Source organism: Montipora capricornis, chromosome 3 (genome assembly GCF_036669925.1).
Source record: "Montipora capricornis isolate CH-2021 chromosome 3, ASM3666992v2, whole genome shotgun sequence".
Lineage (NCBI taxonomy): Eukaryota > Metazoa > Cnidaria > Anthozoa > Scleractinia > Acroporidae > Montipora > Montipora capricornis.
The window spans coordinates 25,954,841-25,964,840 of NC_090885.1; the positions used below are offsets into that span (position 1 = coordinate 25,954,841).

At 38.8% G+C, this 10,000-nt stretch overlaps 2 protein-coding genes and 1 long non-coding RNA gene across 7 annotated transcripts in view; all 3 read left to right on the forward strand.

Annotated features, from left to right (window-relative positions):
* LOC138042674 (uncharacterized) overlaps positions 1–857 on the forward strand; it is a 3,303-nt gene extending 2,446 nt beyond the window's left edge. The window contains exon 3 of the long non-coding RNA XR_011131063.1: positions 1–857. This exon is cut by the window's left edge and continues 361 nt beyond it. This is a non-coding gene — a long non-coding RNA (uncharacterized lncRNA).
* A 2,308-nt stretch (positions 858–3,165) lies between these two features.
* Positions 3,166–4,738, forward strand: LOC138041232 (uncharacterized). Its single transcript, XM_068887001.1, has one exon. It carries the CDS (start codon positions 3,547–3,549, stop codon positions 4,510–4,512), a length of 966 nt encoding a protein of 321 aa, XP_068743102.1. The 5' UTR covers positions 3,166–3,546; the 3' UTR covers positions 4,513–4,738.
* Positions 4,739–8,364: 3,626 nt separating this feature from the next.
* The window catches only part of LOC138042659 (CUGBP Elav-like family member 3-A), a 20,081-nt gene continuing 18,445 nt past the window's right edge, over positions 8,365–10,000 (forward strand). For 4 of the 5 annotated variants that reach the window (XM_068888606.1, XM_068888610.1, XM_068888607.1 and 1 more), the window contains exons 1-3: positions 8,370–8,666; positions 8,733–8,815; positions 9,858–9,906. In XM_068888606.1, coding sequence (XP_068744707.1) covers positions 8,489–8,666; positions 8,733–8,815; positions 9,858–9,906 — 310 coding nt within the window. In that variant the 5' untranslated portion in view covers positions 8,370–8,488. Of the gene's footprint in view, positions 8,667–8,732; positions 8,816–9,857; positions 9,907–10,000 lie in introns of all 5 variants that reach the window. The other variant, XM_068888608.1, reaches the window with a different exon arrangement.

The following is a 10,000-nucleotide window of genomic DNA, read 5'->3' on the forward strand; positions in this document are numbered from 1 at the left end:
TTGAAAGAAGTGAAGACAATGGCTTGCTCCTTTTACTTTTTACTTCTAGTAAGAAACACCTCCTAGAAAGTGAGGTTCGCATGTTACAATCATGTTTCCAAAACATTGCTAAAGCCAGTATGCGTGCAAAGTACTGATAGAGGTGAAAAATATTGTGATCTTATTTTTTTATTATCAAAGGTAAAGGAAAAATGTCCTGACGTTGAATTAGTCAGTAATAATTACTGACTCTGATCTGATTATTAGAATGCAAAAAGAGTACTCTTTATAGCCTGGATTAGTTTTCTATTTTAGGGAATAATGCATACAGTACAAACTCACATATAAGAACCTAGTACAGGCTGAAATTTGGCATTTTAAAAATACCCAAAAATATAAGAACCTGCAGAGCCTGGCAAAGAAAAAGAGGTACTTTTACAAAAAAATCACCCTCGAGAAAACTCCTGTTATAGACCTAATCGGCTAACTCAATGTTGTACCCAATTCAAACCCTTTGGGAAAAAAACGTTTTGTTTCAGATATTTCAATATCATTTAAATATGAATGGTACATTATAATGCAAATACAATACACAAAGAATCTTAATCTCGGGAGATTTGAATTGGGTACAACATTGAGTTAGCCGATTAGGTCTATTGTGGATGTTTTCTTTGATTGGCATTTTATTGGATTTTCTCTAGAAATATGTTTTCCATAAAGCTACAGTGCAATGCTGTCTACATATCTTATGAATAAAATATAGAAATTTATTGTTGTTCCTCTGAGAAATAAGAACCTATTAAGAAACTACATGTAATCAGCCTGAATTATGAAAAAATAGCCTAAAATATTAGAACCTGCTCAGCCTTTCAGTTTCGCGGGCTTGGGAGATCCTTGAATTGTGTTCATCTTTTCACTACCAATCCAAATAAACTGAAAAACCAACTAGTAAGGTAGAATATGTATGGTAGAATTTTACCATGTGAGTTAAAAGAAGGAAAGTTTACCCCATCAAATTGGCCTTCAAGAATTTCCTGGCAGATCTGTTCATTTTGAGGCACCCATGTTTTCAACTTCTGTTTTAAGATCAGCCACTTTTTACCTTGCGCAGTTTTAAAGTTTGTTTCAAATCCTCCACTGAGTTCGCTTTGACGTCAGTTCATATGACACTGGGGCACAACCAACTTGATTTTGAATAGAATTGTTTGCAGACGGGTTGTGGAACACTTTTGTTTACACTGGGTGACAGCCTGTGCAACCTTACATAACATGCACCACAGCACCTTAAACTGCTTATGAGGGCCACACAGCCAAACTTTTTTTCCAAAAAAGTTTTCTTAGCTTCAGGGAACAAATCATCTACTGACTTTGGGAGATATGTCCAAGTTTGACCCTAATTAGATGCACGCGGATTTCAATAAGCGTCACGAAGTGTCCCCTTGCTCTTCTCGCCAACTTCAACATCACTTGTGTCTCAGAATACAGACAATTTATGTCACAAAGTGTCCCCCAAATGCTACTCTTTAAGTGAAGATTAGCTGCTGCATTTACCCAAAGCTAAAAATAATGCTGACCTTTACCCTTACCTTATTGTTGAAAATAGGTAGCAAATGCTTAGACTTAAAGGGACACTTTGTGTTGGATGTCAAAATTGGGTGTGTATCTAATTAGGGTCAAACCTGGACATAAGTGGACTTTGGTAGTGACTATAAATGTTTTAGCTTGTACAGGGGAGTTGTGCATTTGGACGCTGAACATCAGAGGCGGATAGTGGCATTCCTACAGGCTTGACATTTTTCCTTTAACATCATTTATGGGACGAGATTCTTCCTTGTAGGTTTTTTAAATATAATATAAGTAAGTACTGATTAAGAAATTGTTTACAATCTCTGAGGCTCAGCTGGGACTAGTTTATTTCTTTTTTTTTTTTTTTCAATTCTTCACAAAGATCAAACCTTCAATAACTCTTTTGTGAAACATTTGTGGCAAGTTTTATGATAAATTCAACTCAACAATCGAAATTGAAAGTTGACAATTGAAGCTAAGCTGAACACAATCTTAATGTGTAATTTTAAAGGGGGAACTGAAAAGGAAACACTTAAACACTGGGGGTCTCACGAATCTTTTTACGGAAGAAGTGTGCAGGAGATAAGCTGAAAATCAACTCTAAAGGAACCTATCCACGAATACTTTTGCAAGGTCTAGCGATAGAGTACACCGAGCTGTAACGACAATAGCAGTCCGAAAACGATCTGTAGGAAACCTCACTGAACCGTAACGCAAGTGACAGAAGCTGCTTCCACATCAACTTGACTACCTCTAACTCGAATATCAGATCACCGGTCACAGACAAGGCAATGACAAAAGAACTGTTCACACTATTTTAATAGAAGTATAATAAGAATTCATCCTAGGTTTGCAGTCTCAAGATAGTCCAAAAGCAAGTCTTGACACACTAATTCTAGACTGGATCTCTTATTAGCAGAGTCGGAGAACTCGAAATCTTACGGCAGAAAGATCTTTTCGAACAATTTGCGTACTGGTTATAACCTTGCAAGAAGGTTAAACTAAATACGATAAATTCACCGCTTCAAAACGTTTTTCAAGCTTTACAGATCTTTCCGAAGTGACTGAATTAAATACCTGTGTAAAATGGTTGGCTAATCGCTTGCACTCAATACAACTTCTATGTGCTCTTCCACCGGGACACAATATGGCCGACGGTACAAGTCCTGATCTGAAAGTAAGATGCGCGCAAGCTCTTATGGGATTTTTGGCCGCTGGCGCGCTTTATTGCTCGATATTCAAAAAAATCTCGTCTTAAATATAACTTCCAACCGGTGTTTTTCGGTGTCCGCTATACTGTCCTTCGTTGGATAATCATTTTTTCCTTGACACAGAAATAAATTAAGATGTGAGTATTATTTTTGTTATTAGGTAAATAAATCAACGATGGTGGCAGAAATAAACTGGAGAGTGAAGGAAGTGATAAAAAATTGTAATGTTCTGTCATAGTGATGGCTCTTGTGAAAAGATGAAGTTAATTTAGGTAATGCCAGTGGTAAATTGCACTCTATAAGTTCTTCCCGTTTGTGACAATGGCCACCTGCCTGTTCTGAGGTCATTTTTGTCAAAAACACTGAATTGTTTACCTTGTGAACAATGAACGGTTGTCACTTTATGAAGGTAACGTCGCGGTTTAAAAATCGGGTTCATACTGAAATAATGAATAACTTTATATTGAACTTTGGTTGTGGTTCCAAACTGGCAAAGCGCAACGAGGGGTTTTTCTTCTTATTATATGAAACGTTTGCCAGCTTAAGTCAGTCACTAATCGCTACTCGTTTAATTGGCGAAACCTGAACAAAAGACGACAGCTTGACTCACGATTTTAATTCCTGTGAGTGTACGTGGTTGACAGGTATCATGATAAATTTATGAGTTTGTCGGGGAATTCACCATAGATACCGGTTAGTTTACTAAAACCTCTTCTTTTAAGTTCATTCCATTGCCTTGGAGTGCTTAGTGATTTTCATCCGAAGACAGTATAGTCCTTTGGTGCAAAATATGTCAGCAAGGAGAAAGAAAGTTCGCTTTAAGAGCGCAAATGTAGAAAGAAACAAGTCATTGAGCGATGCGTTGACTTTGCAGCATTTAGAAACGAAAAATTCTGGCACACGCTTGGCTCAGACAAAGAAGAAAAAGAGGAAGCAGACAAAGCTGCAGACTCTCAAGGCAGAGAGGAGAGAACTCCAGAACGACTTGAAAAGTACCAAGGAGTGGATTTTGGATGATAACAAAAGAAAAGCAAGCCCGAGTTACACCTCCTATGAAAACCGGCAGAGACTGGCTCGAACAGCGAGTGACACTATTTCCAAACTTCAGCGGCTAGAAGGCAAAATATTGGCTAAGGAAAAGTCTAGCAAACAGAAAACACAGAAAACGTTGACGGCTAAGTTGAGGAAAACGACAGTAAAATCTGGTAAACAACACGGTCGACTTATCAAGATGACTGAAAAGTTGGAAAGAATGAAACTGGGGGAGGTTGAATTACGCGCTGAAATTGCACGTCGAGAGGTCACAGATAGAACAAGGAATGGTGATTTATCCAGTCCTGCACAAAATCCACTGCAATTTCCTCGGATAAAATCAGCTGATTTAGTTCAATGGGTTAACATTTCACCAAGCAAGCCTGAGAATAAATTAGATGCAGCCGAGCAGGTCGCATCACCAAGACCGACTTCTGTTTTAACCGACTATGCGGTACAGCTCCCCCCAGGTGAAAAGAGACTTGTAGCAGATAAACTTGCGCATAAGTATGACATGACACGGGAGCTGAGAAACACAATCCACGAACATATGATCAACCGCTCTTATAGTTTTTCATATTTTAATATCATTCCACCTTACAAACGGAAAAAGCCTAAGCCGCAAAAAACTAAGCAAGTTTTCAATCGCTTGGTTTACGAAGACAAAGTAGGAGTTATGGATTTTGGAAAGACCCACAGGCCAACAAAGGTCGTTTTATCTTAAAACGATTTGCGAAAACGAGGTGTTGATATTTTCCAATCGCTATTTAAAGTTTTTAAAGCCATTCTTTCACTTCTCCTTTTCAGTATTTGGATTAAGAACCAATTTAACTTCTGCTAGGAGTATCATCTTTTAACTGCCTTGTACAGTACGTTTATTATATACTCTACCAGGAGAAAAGCCATGGGGCTCCATCTCAGTGACTAGAAATAAAACAAAGAAGTTCGTTTGATTTATCCCGTGCTGCTATACTGATTCCACAGGTATATACAACTTTTTCAAAAGAGTAAATCGAGGAATGAAATTTCTGTCAGCTTTTTCAGGGAAGAAATACGAATTAAGCACTTAGGTTTTCCACCCAGTTATAGTTTGTCACCAGGCAACTAAATGCATGATATCTCGCCCGGGGCTAATACTGGACACCTGCTCTTGTTATAAGCATCTTTACCAGTACTTACTTATCAAGGGAACATTTAATGAAGAGTCATTTCCCAGTCGAATTTTCGCCCTGAGGGCCTGACGCTTGGATATTGAGGATGACAATAAAAGGGTTCAAGAAAAACAAAAACTGTGAGAAATTACTACGACTCAATTCGTTCGATTTGTATTCGAGGGTACACAATACAAAAAAACTCCCCATCACGCCAGGAATTCTAGCTAAGGACGCCTCTGAGACAAGAACTGCTGTTATGTACAGACCCTTGAGAAATATGTTTTTGTTTTTCTTTTATACGAAACAAATAACCGACCAAGACCGACTTGACCAATATATGTACAGGAAATCGTATAAAATTGAGTGCATTTCGTGACTTATGGCACGAGTGATGTTTTGAAAGTTCTCACGCGAGTTGAGTGAAATGCACCAGCAAGTTCATACGTGTTTTTGTCTGTTTCCATAGCAACTTTCGTATTGCACTCTGTGCTATTTCTTAATTCGTCGTTGACCGATTAGAAACGCGATATTTTGTTGAGTCTATAATAAAAAGTCTGAAAATATTGGTAAGATCATGCCCGGGCGCTATCAATATTGTCCTCAGCTGACCTCAACTCAGGTCTTCGCGTCGTAAAAACCGTGCTTCATAAAAGTACTAGCCTGAATAATTGCCGGTATTGTTGGCGCGAGAGGCATACGCCGCGCGGAGAATCGGTAGGGGGCACATTCGCCGCTGGTTAATTTGCATATCGCCAGCCACCGTCACTTGAAACCAAAGATCTGTTCTCCATTCATACTGAAAGTTTTTAAGGGCAAATTCAACTGCAACAACAAAAAACAAGAATCGAAACAATAATATTAGCTCTTTATCGCAGTAGCGAAGCCCACATGCGCACAGAGAGGGTCATGCCATGAGTAAGGCCACTTTGAGCTTGTGTTGTTCCAGCCAAGGTCGGGAAATCTAACGGCCTGTTAGAAATCGCAAATACGCAAAAAAATTCCTAGAAACAACCTAAGCCAGCGACAGACACTAATTCCGCAAAGCACATCCGAAGAGAAAACTGATTCAAAAAATCGACCTTTTTCAGTTGTAAATCGTTTTTTAATAAAATCAGCACCTTGCAGTCAGAGACGGAATTACGTCAGGGGCGTAGCTACCCATTTTTCGTTTGTAAGCCCGTTCCACACTTTACGATTTCGTGGAAGTCAGAGAAGTAAAAAAATGCTTATTAATTTAATAGGTGTAAAGTGATTTTTTTGTGAATTTTATTATAACCCTGTATGGCTTTACAAATAAGGAACCACATTTTTTTAATGTCATCATGTCTTATAGTGACTCTTTCTTCATTATCAACGCGATTTCAATAAAAAAAACGTCTTTCGTGAATTCAGTGCACCTCTGGACGTGAGTAAAACACTAAAAAATACACTAGTACATTTTGAAAAATGTCAGCGTATCTTGACAATATTTCTTCGACAAAAACGTGAGTTCTGTTTAGTTCTATGGATCCCTATGGAGCTCTATGGAAACCCAAATTTAGGGAGCTCGTTATTTCTGCCGCAAAAACCACGGGCCACATCCTCCACGTCTATGGTCATTTCGCGGTACGCATGCATCATGGCAAGGGAAGACAGCCGTTCATGGTGGCAAGCTGGAGAAGGCTTTTTAATTTGTAAATTTTTACTTACTGTATGCATCAAACTGAAGGAGCGTTCCGGTTTGGCCGTTGAGATCAGCATTGTGAGGAGCATGGTGAGTACCGCATTTACATTTGGGCAGAGGACCGGATTTGTGCTCTCCAGGGTTTCTTCCAGGGTCGCTGGGCTCTCACCAGCAGGAGAATGCTGCCACTTTTCCATCTAAGGATCTCAGTTTCATATTCTCTCTTCTCAGATAGATCGGTTTTGTATGTGCCATATACCCTATCCTGAACTTCGCTTGTGAATGTATGTAGCTTTTTAGGGACAACATATTGTCCTAAGAATCGACATCAGCCTTGCATTTCTTGTACACAGTGATCGACGAGGGGAAAATACAGGGCTCTTTGCCAGTAGGATTCAGGAGCTGCGGCCTGGGACATTTAACTTAAGTTGTTGCCTTCCTGTGGTTCTTGGCATCCTTGGCTCGTTGTGTAAGCCCGGGCCTACTGGCTGGCTTAAAGGCTGCTACGCCCCTTTACGTCAGTAACGATACTTAACCCCAATAAAGTCATGAAGAAATATCCCAGCGCGTTCTTTTGGTACTATTCCAGAATATTTTGGGACCTATTCCGTTTTGGGAATGAACGGAATACTATTCCGTTCATTCTGCTCCCGATAGCAGAATAAACGGAATGACCGGAATATGGCTCACTCCGAATGGGCAGAATATGCGTTCTTTCGGGAAAGTTTTGGCGGGAAACGCGGCCGGCTGGTGGCGTGAAAATTGTAAAAATTTGATTGGAATAGCGATGCAAAATGTCTACCGTGGATGCAGGTGTGCTGTCCTCTCTTCTGTTTCTTTACCGATGCTAGAACAAGAAGAGCTGCCAGTTTGTGTTAATGAAAGAAAGTTCCCTTGCCTGGTCAAAAGAAATGACGTTGGCATTAATTGGTTTGTGCAAAAGCCACGATAAGTCGACATCAAGAAGAAGAGCATATGGGAACACATTTGCACTACGCAAAGCACACACAAGTACAAAAAATTCTTCGTCATCTTCCTCCTTAGGGTTTTTAGCATATGAAGCAAACCGAAAACTAGAGAAAATCGCCAAAAAACTGCTACTTATGGCCATATTTCAACATTTCGTGTTCCAACCGTCCCGGAAAGCTTTTCAACGCAATTGGCGCATGCGCAGATACAATAGTTCCCAGATCACCTTCGCTAATAGTATTCAGTTTTCAGTGTGTGTTCTTTTGCAAATTGATATTCCGTGTATTTTGTTGTTCCTAATCCGGAATGAGAATAGCCAGGATACCTCCAAAAGAATGCACCCTTAGCCACATGTTTGTCACCGCAGTTTGCGTTCTATTTCTAATCAAGCTTCGTTGGCCAACTGAAGAAGAAAAGTATCTACGAAATATGAAAATATCTAGCAAAGGCAAAAAAAAAAAAAAAAAAAACTGTTTGCAATTATTTACAACTAGCTCACGATCAATACGATGCGTAACTACGTACTACGAATATTTATACTCCCGGACTGTATTAAAACGGTCTGTTTTGCATACAGGCGTATTTACTTTCTGTACTTGCTAGAAACAATCTACGCCAGCGATATGTTACCTGAAAACCGAAAGCCAAGGAAGGAAAACTGCAACTGGTAAAAGACACCAAATCTGAAAAGTGGATTTACATCTATCTAGAAATTCTCAACATCCTTGCGTCCATTCCATTGGAAATTTCTTTGAAGTTTCAGAAGAATGGGCTAAAATATGCCACAAAGAACTCTGGGATACCCACATGTAGTAGTGAGTGTCTGTCATCCATAGTTACTTCGCGTTCTGTATTTTTGTGCTGTAAACTTTTGTAATTTCTTGTTTTCTGGTCTACTTTACCTTATCATTGCCATGACGTCGTTAAAAAACGGAGGCACAATTCCCATGCGAGATGCAGATGCCATCAAGTTGTTTATCGGGCAGGTCCCAAGGACGTGGGAAGACACAGATCTGAGGCCTTACTTTGAACCGTACGGACAGATTCACGAATTAACCGTTTTACGAGACAGATTAACGCGAAACCACAAGGGTAATATTCATATCCTCGTTTGCAGTGCCCGTTTGCATAGGCATTAAACTTCTTCTCTGGTTTTAGGCTGTGCATTTCTTACGTTTTGTTCGCGCGAGGCTGCCCTGAATGCACAGAAGGACTTGCACGAAAAGAAGATCTTACCTGGGGTAAGCTGTTTAAGTTTTCGTTTTGATTACCGTCAGAAGAGGTATTGTGCAGATAAAGCGTGAGAAACGTATCCTGACAGCATGGAATTATTACAGGATAAATTAAGTGTTTATCCTTCATATTGTACTAAAGCTTATTATCAAGGGCTAGGTTAATTTATTATAAGCTTAATTGCAATTAGTTATTTCCGTTTAATTTTGCATTATGTGGATTCACCAATCGAAAAACCCGATATCTTTATTTTATTGAATACATTTAAGCATCAAGTTGTCCATAGAGGTGAATCCATTTTGAAAACTGCTCTAATAAGACGAAGGTCAGTAGCCAATCACAGCATTGGTCCCTGGTGCCATACAGTAGTGTATAACCATTACCCAGAGAGAGAGTTTATTTGTACCGTACAGCATTTATGTTACAAAGAAATGACCATTATTTTATGAAGACAAGATTAACGTAAATTACAGTAACTGGTTACTCAAAATAACTACAAAAGGTAAACTAGTTGGGTGGCCAACATTGGTTAATTAAAAAAATATTTCCTTGGAACAGTCAGAAAAGAGACTAAATAGTCTAATATACACAGTTCATGTATACTTAAGGTAAATATTACAGAACAAATATACTAATACTGTATACTCGATAGAGTGAAATAAAAAAATAAAAATAAATATATACAGATGAGTAGACAATAAAGAGATTAATTTTTACAGAATGTTAGTAAGTTTATTAAGTAAGAAGTTAGTTGAAAACAAATAACATTAAAATTGGCATTGAACATTATTGCCTTAAATTTTCATTTTTGATGGTGTATGTGTGAAGAAATCATCCTTCATAAAAAAAGAAAATTCAGAGATGCACCCATCTTCTTTAAATTTTGTCCAAGAAACATAATGACCAAAATGAAGGGATGGTTTTCAAAGGAAGGTCACTTTTAGCTTCAAGTCCATCACAGACTTATTTCCTTGTAATTATCATGGAATTGTTAGAGTATAGCGCATTTTCCAAATTATACTAAAGAAATACATTCACATTTCCTTTTAGATGCAAAATGCTATGCAAGTTAAACCAGCAGAGAGTGAATCAAGGTCAGGTATGTTGAGAAAGCAAAAGACAAGGCCAGGGCTGTCATTAGGGGCTGTAACCCATAACACCTGTTACGGCTGAGCCCAGTCAATGTTACGGAT